This window comes from Leptinotarsa decemlineata, unplaced genomic scaffold, assembly GCF_025532065.1.
Source record: "Leptinotarsa decemlineata unplaced genomic scaffold, Ldec_3_MD MMD2_tig00001973_RagTag_RagTag, whole genome shotgun sequence".
Lineage (NCBI taxonomy): Eukaryota > Metazoa > Arthropoda > Insecta > Coleoptera > Chrysomelidae > Leptinotarsa > Leptinotarsa decemlineata.
In genome coordinates this window covers 1,992,782-2,012,252 of record NW_027412572.1, presented here as the reverse complement: position 1 = coordinate 2,012,252, position 19,471 = coordinate 1,992,782, and the positions used below count along the sequence as shown (strand labels likewise).

General features: G+C 34.9%; 1 protein-coding gene across 1 annotated transcript in view; it reads right to left on the bottom strand.

The window, feature by feature from the left end:
- Positions 1–18,820, bottom strand: part of LOC111516122 (godzilla E3 ubiquitin protein ligase) — a 28,562-nt gene extending 9,742 nt beyond the window's left edge. The window contains exons 1-3 of the mRNA XM_074176644.1: positions 18,565–18,820; positions 9,809–9,878; positions 3,836–4,257 (exon numbers count right to left, since the gene is read on the bottom strand). Coding sequence (XP_074032745.1) covers positions 3,836–4,257; positions 9,809–9,878; positions 18,565–18,645 — 573 coding nt within the window. The 5' untranslated portion in view covers positions 18,646–18,820. The remainder of the gene's footprint in view (positions 1–3,835; positions 4,258–9,808; positions 9,879–18,564) is intronic.
- Between the last annotated feature and the right edge of the window lie 651 nt (positions 18,821–19,471).

The window sequence follows — 19,471 nt, the reverse complement described above, 5'->3', positions numbered from 1 at the left end:
CGGAAAACGTTATCAGGAAGTTTATTCCACTCAAGCACAGTTAACCCGATGACAGAGTTCTCAAACAGTGAAGTTCGAGGTGTACTGAATTGAACCTCAAAACGATGAGCAGCCACAGTCCGTCGTGTATTTCTGATATGCACCGCTCTTGGTGGAACCAAATGTGCCAAGTCACTTGAACACCTCCCGTGAAAGTATCTATAGAAAAGAGACAAATCTCCAACCTTTCTTTGATGTTCCAGACTATCAATGTTGCAAGTGACGTTCGCGTCTCCAATCAGGCGGATGGCCCTTTTTTCGATGAAATCCAACAGCTTCAGGATATGCTTAGGGGCGGAGCTCCATACATGAGAACAATACCCCACTTTAAAATGTTATAAGATATAGCTGAATATACCAATGCGTGACATATTTGAAGAAGTGAGTTAATGAACAACATATTCTTCAGATTAACAAGTATATAGTAGGTAAGTAAGTAGATTCATTCAATTCAGTAATGAGACAAAATACATAGTCGTACAGTGTGACCCATTTTTAATGGAAACACCCTCCTTAAATTTGAAGTTGTAAACCGATTTTAAATTTTTTTTTTTTTGAAATGTCAAGTACTAAAAGGTCTACCTTGGGACAAAATTTGAAATGTTTATTAAAGTTTCAGGGCATACTACGATATTTTATTAGCGATTTTTTTATTGAAAAAATCACTACGCCACTGGATTCAGAGTGTCTCTAAACAGGTGTGACCACAATTTCATGAAAAAATATTAATTATTAACAAAGTTATGACAACTCAAAAATTCGAAAACTCACACAGCTAACAGTCACAAAAAACACCCTATATCAACAGATATAGCCACGAGAATATTTTTTTCATGATTTCAACAATAAAGTGCCGCCTGATGATAAAAAAAAACAAATAGCGTAAATATTTTTAATGAAAATAACGGAATTACATTCAAATTTTCACACAAATTGACTAAAACTAAGACCTCATATTTCAATTTAAATCTTAGTTGCCATGGAAATGATATTACAGTTTGACACTTGTGAAATATTTAAGTGTACTATTGTCAACAATATTCACCTTACAGTTCTTCGAATTATTTTGTGTCATGGCTGCAAGATTGAGCGTAAGAGAGAAAATTGAAATTGTACGCCTTTCGGGAGATGACGTTAGAAGTGCTAGAGAGGTTTGTAGAGTATTTAATGAGAGACATCCAGATCGTCCTCGTATTAGCTGCGGTACGGTAAATGAAATAAATAAAATTTTCAATGAAACTGGTGCAGTATCAAAAATGATGTTAAAAAGTTATCCTGTACAAAGACGAAACAGGAATGACAGGAATGATCAAATAATTTTAGATTATTTCGGAAATAATCCTAATGCCAGTATAAGGAATGTCACTTTAGATTTGAATATTCCACGAGAAATTATTCGGAGATGTCTCAAGGCGAAGAAAATTAAACCTTTCAAGCCAAAATTTTTAAACACACTTCAAGAAGGCGACGAAGCAAGACGCCTGAAATATTGTTTATGGGCCCAAGGAGAATATTTAAACGATAGAAATTTACTAAAAAATATTGTATATACCGACGAAGTAACTTTCACAGAATTGTCGCTATTGGGCAGCGGATAATCCCAACTGGGTAATAAACTGTAAAAGCCAGTATTCCCAAAAAATCAACGTCTGGTGTGGGATATTGAAAGAACAAATTATTGGTCCTTTCTTTTTTGAGGAAAACATTAATGCGCAGAGGTTTCAAGAAATTTTTAAACACAGAGTTTTGGGATGCTTATCACGAGCTGCCAATCAATGAACGATCAAATTTAATTGTCCAGTTAGATGGGTGTTCAGTTTATTATGCCAGAGCTGTGAGGCAATGGCTTAACGAACATTTTCCAAACCGATGGATAGGCCGTGGTAGTCCGTTTATAGAGTGGCCACCCAGATCTCCAGACCTCACAGCTTTGGACTTTTTTCTCTGGGGACTTCTCACACAAAAGTTTTACAAAAACCGCTCAAGAGATAGAAATGAACTTTGTGCAAGAATTCGACAGGCATGTGCAGATATTAGCCCTCAAGAACTAAGGAATGGAATCAGAAACATTCGTAAGCGCTACGACAGATGTATCGAAATACGTGGTGGATTAGTAGAGGCTACTAGAATATGAGTTAGAATTAATTGTTGCACTGAATCGAAACATTTCAATGATTAGTTATCAGTTACGTTTATTGAAATTTTTTGCTTCATTCTTAGTTGAGTTGTGTGAATGTAATTCCGTTATTTTCATTAAAAATATTTACGCTATTTGTTTTTTTTTTTTATCTGGCGGCACTTTATTGTTGAAATCATAAAGAAAATGATATATTGTGACTGTTAGCTGTGTGAGTTTTTGAGTTGTCATAACTTTGTTAATAATGAATATTTTTTCATGAAATTTTGGGCACATCTATTTAGAGGCACTCTGAATCCAGTGGCGTAGTGATTTTTTCATTAAAAAAATCGCTAATAAAAAATCCCGATTTTCGACTAAGAAAAATATCGTAGTATGCCCTGAAACTTTAATAAACATTTCAAATTTTGTCCCAAGGTAGAACTTTTAGTACTTGACATTTAAAAAAAAATTATTAAAATCGATTTACAACTTCAAATTTTAGGGGGGTGTTTCCATTAAAAATGGGTCACACTGTATATGACAAAAGGATAAAAAAATAAAATAAAATAGATGAATAAAGATACATGAAATGTAGATATTATAAAATTCTAATGAAAGTTACGGCTACCTAAGCAAGCTTGTATTGTAGCCAGCAAACTAAATAGTATATTTTCCTATGAACATAGTGAACAGAGTATAGAAAGGAAGAGATAGTAAGAAGAAGATAGAGGACGAGAAACAGAGAGAGAAAGATCTGTCTGTGATGCGCTCTGAAAGACACCTCCAATAATAGATATTTATTATTCAAGTATTAGAAGAAGCATATCATAATCATTGTCAACAAATTTTTTCAACTCTATTTTGAATTTGAGTTTGTTTCTCATACCTTTCAATGATTCAGGTAGAGTGTAGTAAAGTTTGGGTTCCAGATAGGTTATAAATTTTTGATTATGCGTGAGTCTGTATCGTGGAACATTCATGGTATTAACTGAACTGTTACGAGTTTGAAAGCATGCTGTACAAATTTGATTGGAGAATTACCAGTTCATAATAAACTCTGAAAAATGTAAGTTTTTCCAACACCGAATATCCCAGTTTCATCATACAACGACTGGGTACAAGACCTCCGATCTTTTTTCATCGTGATTCTTATTAATGAATTTTTTACGAATGGACTGTTTTTACGGGGCTATTTGAAGCAATAGCATTAATTTCATTATCCCAAGTTTCAATTTTTTGAGTTGACCCTTTCAAAAAATAAAAGGGGGAGGGGGCATTAAAGAAATGCACTGTATAATTTTTATCGCCATTTTTCCTCATCTACTTAGTATGATTTCCGGACGCCAATGCAAGAGACAAAAACGTCAATCATTTCTGAGAATTTACTGCCTACTATTTTGGAATTATTACATAGTTAGTTTTGATATGGATTTTCAACAAGTATCGGCCAATAACATTCAATGATTCATAATGAGACGGAGCAGACCAACAAATCCAAAGTTTCAAGGGTGCTATTCATAACAGAACTTTCTAAAATTTAAAATTTTCTCCAACCTTGAAACATTTTGCAAAACTATCCGTGCTCCGTCTCAAATCTTTTTCAAACAATAGAAACTCAAACTTGTACCCTCCAAAAGAAAACCTCATTAGTCGAATCGAAAAAAAAAATTGACTTACCATGAAAATAATCATTACTATAAAACAAATGCCAACAACAATGGCGAAGGGAATGAGCAGATGGGTCTGAATATTGAAAGGCGATTCTCCAGTAATCACCACATAATATTCATTGTTGGTGAAGTGCAGCAACTCTAATCCAGATCTTTCGCCGACAAATACCGAAGGAATATAAATTCCGCTTCCATTATTAGCCGCCATCGGAATCAATGCGTCCGAACCTACATTGTAAACTATGACAGCGTCGTACTTCGCCATTTGGGCATTTCGAACCTTCTCCTCAAATGAACAGTTCATAATGTCATTGTATCTCGGTACGAGCAAAATCCATTTGCCTATTTCGTTATATATGACCGGAGGTGGTAACAATGATTTGTTACACCCGCTACGAGGTTCAGCTTCCACCAGAATTCCCCGAATTGCTGAAAAATAAATGAGTGGAATCATTTATAGAGAAAAAAAAAACATATTTTCAAACAATTTTTCAGCCCTACTCAAATCAAAGTTTGTTACATTTATTGACGTACAGAGTGGACCAAATTGGACAGTTTTAAAGGGAAACTTCTGTTTTCAAACTAGGTAGATGAAAACTGATTGCTATCTGAGGCTCAAATTTTATGACAAACTCAATAGTGAATTTACGTAGAATTCAATGTCGTAAAAAACTAATTTTTTCAAATGAGATATCAATAGTTATTAATAATATAATAATAATATTCTTTATTGCCATAAAATCAACTGAGGACATAGCACGTCAGGGGTTTTAAAACAATGCTTTAAAATGTATGTACTGTAACGGTTTAAATTTCTGAATTCAGAAGAATCAGTAGAGCCGCCCTCTAGGTTCGTTATTTTAACAGCATATTGCTGGGATGGTGGGTTGTCTAGTAATCAGGAGTAAATAAAACCTAGGAGATTTTCACGGTCAGGATTTAAAAACGATTCAAATTAGTATCTATCGTAAAGCCAACGCAAAAGCAAGGTTCTAGCAAGGGAATGTCCAAAACCTAAAAACATCTAAGGTTTTTTGGACAAGAATAATAAGATCACCTATGAAAGATTCACGACGAGCACTGTCAGACCTTTTATTCATTTTTTTAGTGGTAGAAAAAAGCTTTCAAAGCATATTTATCTGGTAATGGGAGAAATTCTTGAGAAAACCCATAGTTGCATCTAACATGTCATTCTTTGAGATATGAGGAGACACTCTAGAACAGTGGTCGCCAACCTGTCGATCGCGAGCTACCGGTAGCTCGCGGAGGCAATTCTGGTAGCTCTCACAACGATTTTAATTTAAAAAATACAAACTGCAAAAATCAGAGAAGCTTCCGAAAATTCCACAAGAAAATCTAATTGTCATAATATTAAACATAAACAGCGGCAACGTTGCGGTGAGCGATCTGTCACTGACGCCATCAAGCTAGAATCGGCTAGAACCGACCAGCCGGACCAGCGCGTTAGTGTTCGAGAACGATCTGGATTGCTTTGAACGGGATAAATACGCACGGCGCGGCGACATTGCGCTTAATTTAAAACTGAACGCGTAACCAACGTCCAGCGGTTGGGTTAGTAGAGAACAACAAAAATAATATTATGGCAAGCAGTTGTAAGAAGGTAAACACATACCACTTTCATTCGGAATGGGAAGAACAATACTTTTTTACAGAAGTTAAAGATAAAAATGTGTGTTTGTTATGTAATACTTCGGTCTCCGTTGCTAAAAAAGGAAAACATAAACTGTACATTCTAATTTTGAAAAATCATTCCCACTACATTTTGCCGCCAGAAAGGAGAAACTGAAACAGTTGAAAAAGCAGTTAATTGGACAACAATCAATATTTTTAAGAACAGTCGACAAAAATAAGGTTGCAACTGAAGCATTGTACCGTGTGTCCCAGATAATTGCTCAAAAAAAGAAACCTTATGAAGACGGAGAAGTGATAAAACAGGCGTTTTTAGAAGCTGCTGATTTGTTATTTGCCAACTTTAGAAATAAAGACGAGATAGTTTCAGCTATAAATTCTATGCAACTTTCTGCTAATACAGTGATGAGACGTGTAGAAGTAATGAGCAATGATATTTTTTTACAATTAAGAACTGACTTAGATAACTGTGTTTATTTTTCACTTCAACTGGATGAATCAACAGATGTCGTTGACACTGCCCAGATAGCCGTGTTCGTCAGGATGGTTTTTAGTGATTTTACGATTAAAGAAGATCTTTTGAAGTTTATTCCACTGAAAGGACACACTACTGGACATGAGTTGTTTTCTCATTTAAAAAATATTATTTCTTCCGAGAAAATTCCAATATCGAAAATGGTAGGATTGACAACCGATGGCGCTCCAGCTATGGTGGGTTGTGATAAGGGTCTGGTGGCGTTATGTCGTAAAGATGAAACTTTTCCGCAATTTCTCTGTTACCACTGCATTATCCATCAGCAAGCATTATGTGGAAATTTCCTGAAACTAAACAACGTTATGAAACTGGTGGTAAAAATTGTGAACAAGATTAGAGTTCAAGCGTTACAAAGAAGATTATTCAGAACCTTGGCCGATGAAGTTGACTGTCAATACGGGGACCTACTCCTTCACTCTGTCCGATGGTTAAGTAGAGGACGGGTGCTGAAACGTTTTAATGATGTCCTATCTGGCATCGTTCAATTTTTCAAACAACGCGATGAACCGACTCCGGAACTAGAAAATTCAATCTGGCTTAGAGATTTTGGTTTTCTCGTGGACATTACAGAGAAATTAAACGAACTTAATTTGCAGCTTCAGGGGAGAGACAAAGAACTAGCGGAAATGATTTCTGATATATAAGCATTTATCAAAAAGCTGGAGTTTTGGGAACAAAACCTAATTAACAGCGATCCCAAGCATTTTCCTATTCTTTCAGAAAAAATATCTCAAAATCCATTAGAACCCTATGACAACAAATATCATGTAGAAATAATTTCTACCCTGAAGAATAACTTCAAAAATCGTTTTAAGGATTTCAATGAAATGGCTTTAGTAGCGCATTTTGTTGTTTCACCCTTTATGGAAATTGATATCCAACAGTTTGCAACTTGTGTTATGCAGAACTTTGGCGAAGACATCGCTGCAACAGAAATGGAAGTCATTGAGTTTCAAAATGATTTAGCCTTAAAATCGTTAGTCTCAAGTACTGAATGTATCTGGCCTATTGTAAGTAAAGACAAATATTCAGTTCTATGCCGTGTTGCCTTGAAAGTGAAAGCATTATTCATTCAACCTATTTGTGTGAATCTTCTTTTTCCAATATGAAGTTTATTAAGTACAAATATTGCAATCGACTTACAGATGAATATTTGAATAATTGTATACAAATGGTTGCATCAAATTATACTGCAAACATTGAAAAAATTATCGATGAGTCTGAGTGTCAGGCTTCTCATTGAACGTGCTTTTTTATTTTTCAATGTTTATGTTCATGATAGTGCGTTACTTTTTTGTTGTTATTAATAACTATTTTTAAATCATACGTGACATGCCGTTGTGGCTTGATAAAAGTTTGTGTTTATTTTTCAAACACCTTCGTTTGATAGGTAGGAATGTAGCTATGAACAAGTACGTACTAGTAATATTAGTTATTTTGTTATTAGTTTATTATTAGTACCTATGTATTATGTATTACCAGTTAAATAGTAAAATAAATACATATAATGATAAATTAACTGTGGATTATTTCATTTACGTTGCGTTACGTGGCTTCCGTGTGGGTAGCTCGCTGTTTATTCCAAAATTAACAAAGTAGCTCAGCACATTGAAGAGGTTGGCGACCACTGATTTAGTGCATCAATAAGATGCCTTACTTTGGCAAACTTATCGTTTTGAGGCAAGTTATTGTTATCTGCTGCATGCAAATTAGAAGATATTTCAAAAAAACGATTTCTGCGCATAGACTTGGTCACCAGAGGATTATGAACATCTTCGTTTGTTTCCCAATACATTGTTCTTCGTGGTAATGGAGCATATCCACTCAAAAGGAGAATTCCTATGTAGGTGTACATATCGCCAACATCCAACTGAAATCCAGATTTATTTCTTTTCGCAGCATACAAGCATGAGAATCTTACTAAATTTTCAATAATTTCTGGGGTCAAAAATAGTTCAAAAAATCTAAAGGATCACTCTCCCTGGAAACAGTTAGGGGCTGACAAAATTTAAAATCAGTATTGGTTTCATTTTTCTGGAAATCATCTGGTGCTTGCCATTTGAAATCTGCAATTTTTGGCAATGGCAATGTTTGTGAAAAAATTAAGTTTCCAATATTATGATTCACAGGTAAGTTTTTAGAAGTATAGGGTTGAATTGTCTCCTGAATTACTTCTGCGGCTTCTTTGCTTTCTTCTGGGGGGTCGGAATTGTCATAAAAGAACTCTGCTTCAGCACTTAGTTGTGCTGCACAAAGACGGTCCGGATCCCTACAGTCTTCGACTCCTGAATCTTCGGCACTCTCATCACCATCATTAGGTGGTAATATCACAATTCCGTCTGGAATCACATCATCTGCCTCTAAATTCTCTATCTGCTCTAAAAGCTCAGCAGCTGTGAGTGGGCGCTTCCTAAAAAAATAACCAATAAAAATATTGAAGAACTTCTGAGGCCCAAGGGGTCGTTAACGACCCACTAAAAAAAAAACACATGCAGTTTGGCAACCACGCAATCGAAGTTTAATTTCTTATAACCTTACATGTGAGACATCTTTTATAACTGTACTAATTCACCAAAATAAGCAATGAAATACTAAAAAAGGTACTTACCAGTTCCGATATGAAGTCACTGCACGCACAAGAAAAAAATACTATTTTCAACAATTTGTCTGAAGCCAGAAAATCACAAAAACCCTGAAACAAGCGCCCGGCATGCAAAAGGTAAACAACGCTAATATGGAAATAAGTTTTGATCTTTTGTTTATGCAAAAGAAGTTAGGTTTGACAATAAAAATCTGAAGTGTGTCGTTAACGACCCCAGGGTCCTTAATGGGTTAAATTCTACGTAAAAAAGTGCTCGCGGAGGCAATTCTGGTAGCTCTCACAACGATTTTAATTTAAAAAATACAAACTGCAATAATCAGAGAAGCTTCCGAAAATTCCACAAAAAAATCTAATTGTCATAATATTAAACATAAACAGCGGCAACGTTGCGGTGAGCGATCTGCCGCTGACGCCATCAAGCTAGAATCGGCTAGAACCGACCAGCCGGACCAGCGCGTTAGTGTTCGAGAACGATCTGGATTGCTTTGAACGGAATAAATACGCACGGCGCGGCGACATTGCGCTTAGTTTAAAACTGAACGCGTAACCAACGTCCAGCGGTTGGGTTAGTAGAGACAACAAAAATAATATTATGGCAAGCAGTTATAAGAAGGTAAAGACATACCACTTTCATTCGGAATGGGAAGAACAATACTTTTGTACAGAAGTTAAAGATAAAAATGTGTGTTTGTTATGTAATACTTCGGTCTCCGTCCTTAATGGGTTAAATTCTACGTGAAAAAGTGCTTTGGAAATGTTTTCATAGAAACAAGAAATTTTTGCCAGGAAAAAAGTTACAGCAACTCAGAAACGACGACAGATATCGATAAGAGGTTTTCACCATTGAGTTTTTCATAAAATTTGGTCCCAAGACACAGTCATCAGTTTTCATATATCTAGTTTGAAAACAGGTAATCCAATTAAGAGTAACCAAGCGACGACCATATATGATAATATAAAACCAGAGAACAACTCGAGCACTTCGACCGTTACCTCATTATCTTTGATAATGTCTACCACAGTATTAGACGAAACGTCAGGCATATACAGTTGCAGACCACAGCCAAAAAACTCGGAAAATAGCCTTTTAGCACAAAAAACTGAGATGCAACTAAAAATCATTTTATTCAATACTCCACATTACCTCATGGCAAGTTACTTTCGAGAATTAAGATAATAAATAAAGTACATACCTCCATTTGATAACTTCGGTCCAAACTCGGAAGCAGCATCGGCAAATTCTTCGAAGTAAAATTGAGACTCCTACAAATCAATAAAAATATACACAATAATTAGTGGTACAATTGTGACATCAATTATTCTACAAATTTCAAAAGGTGGTTCAATATTTTCCAATTCATAAATTCAAGACAAAATAAACTCCGAGCTCAGATTGATTAAAGCATGATTGAAAGTGTCGGTCGGTAGCCAAGCGGTTCGGCGTGGGTGATTTGTTCACTCACTCGAATTGACTGCCGTGTTGGTCGGTGGTTCAAGCCCTAGTCTGAACGATCGATCTTCACTTGCTATCGTCTAACCCGTGTTAGGAATCACACGTTAAAAGGTAAGACCTCGTTAATCCTTAGCTCGCACAAGTTTCGACTTCTGAGGGTTGTCGTTCGTAGGGGTGCACATCTGGTTAACGGAAAAACAGATTGAAATAATACTACCTGGGCTGAAAAGTTTCGGGTCTAACATATAGATGTCGCTATTTTCATTACATTCACCGTTTCAAAAGAAAGCTGTTGAAATTTCATGATATTCTACTCATAAGTGTGAGAGTTATTGTGCTGAGAGTGACCCTACTTTTGTTATTTTCAAAACAATGGATCAAAAACAATTTTGTTTTTTAATTTTACATTGTTTCTTGATGGTAAAAAATAACATTCAAGTGAAGCAATGGTAGTCTGTCTAATCAACGAGTTCAAAAACATGAAAAATCGAGATAAAGGTTCTAAAAATATGAGCGATAGCTCATTCGATTCGGAATTACCTCTAGAAAAATGTTTTTGAAGGATTTTGGTGCAGGTAAAAAATTGCAATTGTTATTAACAAAAAAAGATTTAAAAAAAATGGTATTTAGTTTTTCGTTAATAACTCAAAAATTATTAATATTAAAGCAATTTTGAAAAAAGCTCGTTAAAGAGGAGGAAATTTCCGATAAAAAAGTCCCGACTACCGAAACTCTATCTCCATTATTTATAATTTTAATTTGATTTTGAAAATAGGGTTCCGCGCGACTGTTACGGCATGCGCGCGCTACCGCTAAAGAGAGTTTATCAAAAGAAATAATTTGTTTATAACATAAAATGTCATTTTAAAAATTTGAAAATATTCTAGTATCTTCTTAACACTTAAATGAATCGAGTCCCGAAAAAAAAAGTTTTATCACCATTTTTCAAAAACGACCGTGAGTCACGCTGTATATCGATATGCAGTTTTCACCACTGAATTTGTTTGAAAACAGGAGTTTCTCTTCAAAAGTGTCCAATTTGGCCTATTCTGTACAATCAGATTTGCACATACATTGAAGATAAAAATCTACTTATTACCAATCGGGTTTCAGATCCTAACATTCATGCGAAACAGGCTTATTTAAGCGAAAACTGATAATTCATGATGATAAGCTCATTGCTAACGTATTTTGGGAACTCGAGAAATAATTGATATTTCAATTCTTTCTAAATTAGAATATTATGGCATAACGGATGCACTGATGCAATGGTTCAAAAGTTATCTATTCGAAAGATTCCAGTTTACTAAAAGCAAACAACGTTTTATCAAATGAAAGGACAGTTAATATCGGAGTCCTGTGTACTAGGTCCTTTTTCATTTATATTACATTTGAATGGCCATCGGTTATATTCCTGATTGTGACGATAGTTAATTTGTTGGTCAAACTGGCTTAAATTGAAAAGGGTATATTTTTAGCAGAGAATACTTTTTGTGAAAGAAGGTTTTGGCTTTTTATTTCTCCATCTTGATACAAACAAATGTGGGAATCTTCCAAAGAAAAGAAGGAAGTTAATTGATGGATGTAGCCGTTACTACGTGGTAGGAAATCATAATGAAGAAAAGAGAACTGAAACTTTCTATGTTTTTTACCACTTTTATTGGTAACTAACGTTACTGCAGTTTCGTCCTATATGGACATTTTCAAACTCATTCATTAAACTAACAATATTCATTACATTAGCCCTTATACAGGGTTTTTCATGAAAAGCGTTAATTAGCCGTTTCTGGCAAACTATTCAACGGATCAACCTGAAAATTCCACAGTATGCATAAGTCAATATGACCTACACGCCTAAAATATTTTAGACGAAGCGGCGTTGTCGCTTCTACTATAAAGTAGCGGCGTTGTTGCTTCTACTATAAAGTAGCGGCTTCTTTGATTTTTCAAATGGAACACCCCGTATATAATATCATATTATGATTCATTATCACTTTGTCAACAAATTCATATACTATTTCCCAATACCTATCTATTACCGTTTAGAAGATATAAATTAATTTCGATATTTTTTTACCAAACATGAACTTTTATAAATGCTGATAATCTCGAACTCTCTTGCACTAAAACGATCAAATTTGAAATGGAGTGGAGTGATACTATGAGGATATTCATTCCGAGTCATATTTTCATTTGCCTCATACAGGGTCTTCAAAAAATGCAGATACTTTGTTCTCATTAAAAAATGAGTGGAACTCAATTTTTTCAAAAGGGACACCCTGTATATTTCAACATTTTTGAGCTCTACATCCAATTTTAGATTAACTTTGTTCAGATAATACTATTTCTATTTTGAACCATTTTCGAGATACACTGTTTCAAACGCAAACTGACATGGTTTCCTTGTTCATCACTCATTTTTGTAAAACAGATTTCGTTTGATGTTTCTCAATTAGTCACAGATAATACAATGAAAAGATAATTATTAAAATACTCCTCAACCATCGAATGAAACTTCTCTTCAAACAATAGTTTTATTAACGCTGAAACACGAACTGAAAATAATAAACCCATAAATTAATGAGTTAATATAATCGTCAGTGTATTTGTTCAAACACATCTCCACCTCTACTTAAACAAACATGTAATCTCTTCAAAAGATTGTCGTGTGTAGCGCTTCTGATCAAGTCTGGAGTCAAACTATTGAAAGCAGTTGTAACTCTCGATTTCATATCTTCCATTGTTGTTATTGGAGTAGAGTAAATCATAATTTTAATGAAATCCCACACGAAATAATCTAATGGATTGCCATCTGGTGTTCTAGGAGGCCAACGAAAAGGTCCATTATTACCAATCCATCTGTCTTCGAATATTTTGGTTAAAGCTTCGTTGACTGAATGAGAATTATGGGGTGGAGCACCATCCATTTGGTACCATACACGTTCTCTTCCTGGTCTATTATTTAAAATCATTTGAATTCCATTCCTCAGTAAATCTTCATATTTTGATGCAATCAAATTATCATCATAAAACTCGATATAAAAAATTGACTCATTCTTTATGGCACAAAATACATTGAATTGCCATCTTTCTTGAAAACCCCTTTGGCGGACAACATGGGGCTTTTCTGGCGCCCAATAATGACTGTTGTGTCTATTGAAAACTTCATTTTTTGTTAACTTGGCCTCATCTATCCATATGATATTGTCAAGGAAATGTTCATCCTCTTGAGTCTTGACAAGTAACCATTCAAAGAATTCCACTCTACGAGGTAAATCAGTCTCTTTCAAATGTTGGACACAGTAGAACTTATAGGGATGCCATTTATGCTTATTAAGAATTCGACAAATTGTCACGTAGGGTATACCTATCTCCCTTTCAGCCTCGTGCAGAGAAGCATTTGGAAATGCATGAAAGTATCCCAAAACTGTTATACCACTTTAGTTTTCTTACGAATGATTTTTGGACGGAAGGTTCCATTCAACCTACAGTTTTTAGTAGTCGATTTATCACATTATTATTCGGCTTCGGAAGTTGTGGATATCTTTCATGAAATACTCGGCATGTTCTACTTGCAATTCTACTGCACTCACCATAAATTATTAATAAATTCAAGTAATTTTCATTACTGTAACCTAATCATCTTGACATTATTCTGTTATAATTGGTAGCTATCACAATCAGTCAAAACCACCACCGAAAGTCTGACGTTAAATAATTGGTTTATTTATTTTTCCAAAGCACACTATTAGAAAATATTAATGTGTACTGTTGTAGGTTAGAGATCAATACCTTAATGTATACAAATTGTAACTTTTTCTAAGGTAGGTACATACCAATTTCGAATGGACTGATCTGAGACAGTTAAAAAACTGGATCTAAAAGAAATATTACTAAGTATAAAAAAAATGTTGAATATCCAAAATAAGTGATGAATTCAAAAAAACGAGCAAGAAAACCATGTCAGTTTCCGTTTGAAACAGTTTATCTCGAAAACGGTTCAAAATAGAAATAGTATTATCTGAACAAAGTTAATCTAAAATTGGATGTAGAGCTCAAAAATGTTGAAATATACAGGGTGTTCCATTTGAAAAAATTGAGTTCCGCTCATTTTTTCATGAGATCAAAGTATCTGGATTTTTTGAAGACCCTGTATGAGGCAAATGAAAATATGACTCGGAGTGAAGATCCTCATAGTATCACTCCACTCCATTTCAAATTAGATCGTTTTAGTGCAAGAGAGTCCAAGATTATCAGCATTTATAAAAGTTCATGTTTGGTAAAAAAAATATCGAAATTAATTTATATCTTCTAAACGGTAATAGATAGGTATAGGGAAATAGTATATGAATTTGTTGACAAAGTGATGATGAATCATAATATGATATTTTATACGGGGTGTTCCATTTGAAAAATCAAAGAAGCCGCTACTTTATAGTAGAAGCTACAACGCCGCTTCGTCTGAAATATTTTAGGCGTGTAGGTCATATTGAGTTATGTATACTGTTAAATTTTCAGGTTGATCCGTTAAAAAGTTTGTCAGAAACGGCTAATTAACGCTCATCATGAAAAGCCCTGTATAGCACCCCTGTAGATAATAATAGAGGTACTTGGCTTAATTGAGTACCTGTATTTTGTGATTACACTAATTTGAAAACTGGTGAGTAAACTAGATGGAGTTGATCATTTAACAGGTTGCACCAGCAATGTTTATGCTTGTGAATTTCCAAGGATTCTAAATAATTGAGTTTGCAACCCTTCCTTGCATAGTGCAAAATTTCCGTATCGTTTAGATTCGGAAACTTGTGGTTGCATGCCAAGGAATGGTTTGAAAACGTAGAATCATTTTTTTCTAGTCTGAAGGACCTTTCATGTTCAGCATACCGTTTTTGGAAATTTCGTTCGCATTGTCCCACATAAACACTATTACACTCCGGACACTTAAGTTTATAAACTCCGGATTTCTCCAACTTGTCCACTTTATCTTTGGCATTGAAAAGGAAATCAGATAACCTGGCATTTGGTCTGAATGCCACTTCCACATTGTTTTTTCTGAAGAAACCCGCAATTATCTCTGTTCTTTTTCCAAAATATGTTAGAGTTACCCATTTCTTGATTTCTGGTTGTTTGACCTAGGGAAATTGATATAATTACACAGATAGGTCGTAATAATGGTTTCAACGCAGATACTATCCAGAAGTTAGTCAGGAAACAAAGCCGGAAATTCACTTACCCTCAGATCAAACAACCAGAAATCAAGAAATGAGTAACGCTAACATATTTTGGAAAAAGAACAGAGATAATTACGGGTTTCTTCTAAAAAAACAATGTGGAAGTGGCATTCAGACCATATGCCAGGTTATCTGATTTCCTTTTCAATGCCAAAGATAAGGTGGACAATTTGGAGAAATCTGGAGTTTATAAGCTCAAGTGTCCGGAGTGTAATAATGTTTATGTGGGACAATGTGGCCGAAATTTCCAAAAACAGTATGCTGAACATGAAAGGTCCTTCAGACTAGCAAAAAATGATTCGACGTTTTCAAACCATTCCTTGGCATACAACCACAAACTCAATTATTTAGAATCCTTGGAAATTTACAAGCATAAACATTGCGGGTGCAACCTGTTAAATGATCAAATCGATTTAGTTTACTCTCCGGTTCTTAAATTGGCACATGAACATTGTAAACTGTAAATTCAGGTACTCAATCAAGCCATGTACCTCTATTAGTACCTAGAAGGGTGGTATAAAAGGACTAATGTAATAAACCATTGTTAGTTTATTGTATAAGTTTGAAAATAACCGTATAGGATGAACCTGCAGTAACGTTAGTTACAAATTTAAGTGGTAAAAAACAGAAAAAATGAAGGAAGCCATTTCAAAATGAAGTACTTTTGAAACAACTACTCTTATGTGAACATTAAATTATTCAAAAAACACACGTTTATACAAAAAAAAATCTGGGAATCTTCCCAGTGGCGGCGCATGAGACATAAATGATCATCATTAAACAAATTAGTGACCTTATGCCTCTGGTTTCCAGGGTGGCACAGTTATACCCTCGAGTATTATTGTTATTATTTTTTTCACAGTAGTGTGCGCTGGTCAGGCCCTATCCCTCGAAGCCCCGATATATTCGGGAGGGCGCGCCAGCATTATCAACCAATGACCTCTCCCCACACCGTGGGGTAAATGATCATTGGATCCGAGAATCATGTGCCCTGAGCAAGCACAGTGAGCCAAGAATGATAGCCTTCTGCATCTAAGATTTCAGCCTTAATGCGGCAGGCCTGTATTATTTTAAGATTCGAGAGTAGAGGACCACCAAGGGACTCCAATAATCAGAACAACCATCTTTTCTGACGATATTCGTCTCGCCAGGAGCTGAAAACTCCACGACAAATATCCTTTTGCTCTGGTGGTCGAGAAGGACCACATCAAGCTTATTAGCTTGTATGAGCCTGAGGGTGGGGAACGGATAGTTCCAATAAATTCGGCACTTCTCGTTCCCCACAACGTATTAAATATCCCCCGGAGCGTAGGGCAACACCGGTGTCTCGTCAATACCGTGAGAGTGCCGTAGATGGTAATATAGCACTCTTAGGGCCGCGTTATGTCGATGGATATAGGCTGAGACCGCATATGCTGGACATGCTGATAGCAAGTGCATTTGGGTCTCGGGCGCCTCGCGGCAAGCCCTGCACCTTGTGTCAGGAACCTCTATACCCATCACGCGACTGCGGTAAACTAAGGTGTTGAAGACACCATCTTGGCAAGCAATTATGTGCATTTCACGATGAATAAAATTAATGTTAATGTTAATTAAAATGAACGACAGCAAATTTTCTGTTTTTTGTTAAATAAAACGTTCAACATTCAATTTCTCAATATCGAATGAACCAATTTCGAAAAAAGTTACAGAGGTAATAGAGGGACAAAAGACCTTTCAAATGATGTATCACTTGACCCGTATGCCATTGAAAAGAAATAGGGGGGGGGGGTAGTTGCTAACCGCAGGAGGGTGAAGTTTCGGGTATGTTTTCCATATCAGAATCAGTTCCCTTAGAAATAAAAATTGACTTGTCCATACCACTGCGTTGCTGACTTTTTTTAATGAAACATTTTATATCGGATTCAATTCTAATGCTCAAGTCATCTTGTGTTAGTGTAATTACCCTGGTCTGGCATTTTATATTATATTATATATTCTGACTAATTCGTGTTTTGTCATATGTCTCCTTTTACACTATTTAGGTTTATATTTTATGTCTGATGCGTTTTTTTGTGTCTATTTTTTAAACTATTAACTAAGATACGCTTTGGTAATGAGAATTTTTGCTCTTAAGATAATGAATATTTCACTCTTTCGCTATTTATATGTCTATTTATATGTCTCGCTGATAAATGACAGTTAATTCGAAGCAAAACATAGTCATTAGATTACTTAAAGTAACTACCCCCTGCAAATTCCCCCTAAGACCTGACAAACTATGCAGAATGTGTCATCAGGGTTCTCTACCACTATTAAAAAGTTTTCAAAGCAGAATGCAGTAGTATTTCATACATAGAAATTTCAGAGTTCGTTTCAACCTCTTGATATATGGTCTTCGAACGAATATTTGAATTATAATCTGTTTGAAAAGGTGGAAATTAGGGTATCATAATTTTTTTTTGTCGTGTGTATATGTAAATATGAATAACTTCACGTAGGTTGTTGATGATGTTTCAGAATTTGTGTAATACCGTCTCCACTTTGCAATTATATATTCATTTTATCCATCCTTCAATTACCAAAACCCTAACTATTTGAGAACTCGACTGAAGGTTAATTCATGTGCCAGTCATAAGTCCTGAGAGGTAAGTTTTAAGTCATGAGAATTCATGTTTTGCATTTGGTTTAACTAAAAACTCCACACTCGTGCATGGATATTACCATTGAAAATGAATGATTCAATAGATTTCAACTTATTATTCATGTGATAAGTTAAATCGGTCCCTGACGTAAAATTAATCTACTGAAAACCATTCCCACCACAACAAAGCACTGTCTCCCAAAGATTATTTTGCTAACTGATGTTGAAAAGTATTTTCAATTTACTATTCACGACCTGTGTCTTATGACTTTAGAGTGGTGTGTGAATCAACCTTGAAATCTGATTTATCTGTCTACTTAAATGCTTCCCAAACAATTATTGAAAAAACTCAGACTTGATTCCTTGATTTCTCTATATGGAGAACTATTATATCCATACTTTGTCTAACCTTTGAATTAACCAAAGGAACCGTTTTTGCCAATCTCGAAGCAATGAGATTACATTTATTAGGTTATTATAGTTAAATGGTTGTGTAGTGAGTGAATAAATACTTATCTCTTAATCATCTCAGGTGACTAATATTTGGTAAGTATACTTCAAAGTTGAAGTAAAAAATATTTGATTTCCGAACACTCGCTGAACAACATCATTATTATCATCATTAACAGTATTAACACTTACGAATTTGATAGCATAAATTTCGGCCAGAGATTCGTTCAGCAAAAGAGAGAGGATAATTCCTAGTAGGCACTTCTTGATCATAGTTGAGCTTTTTACAGACTTCTTCACATTGCCGCGTTTGAAAATTCAGAGATATCGTTAAATGGAAACAAGATGTGCAACTAATTTTTTTTATATTTTCAGAAATAGAATGTCAACATATCATAATAAACAATCTTTAATCTTTGATCTACAAAAATAATCATGACTGTTGACAACACTGTCGATAGTGTCACATACATTGTCCACAGAACAATAAAAGTTTTTGCAATCTATGCAATTGTCAGGAATTTAATTAGATTCGCCATTCTGTTCTTTGCCATTTTTTTTGTTGTATGTAATCTTTGAATACTTGACCACTGAGACCATTGACTCTCAGAAGATTCCTCAAATATTCAATAGTCTTTGGTATAGAGACACTTGGAAACAACGAGTATACATCAAATAATACTGAAATATCTTCATCTCGCCACTTTAAAACTTTCATTTCATCTATGAATGCAAGTGAATTAACAAAACTTCAACGCAATCGTAAGATTGAGAGAGTTTTAAACTGTTTGGTGAGGCATTCATTAATTTTATCAGTATGAGAACTTATGACGGAAACAATTGGTAGCACCGACTTGACATAATTGTGAATTTTTAATAGTAACTTTTAATAGTAACATATTTCAGTAACTGTAGGATTAGAAACTTGTAAACTCCTGTTCATTGTTGGTGCGATTGAATTTTGACACCTCATGAGTGTGTTTTTCCCTTCTTAAACCATCATAAGCAATTGGTTTCTTTGTAATGTATTAGGTTATTTTTGAAGTTTCGCCTGTTTCGATATCGTGTGTTTTTGTAACTCCATATTTCAATAAATCGT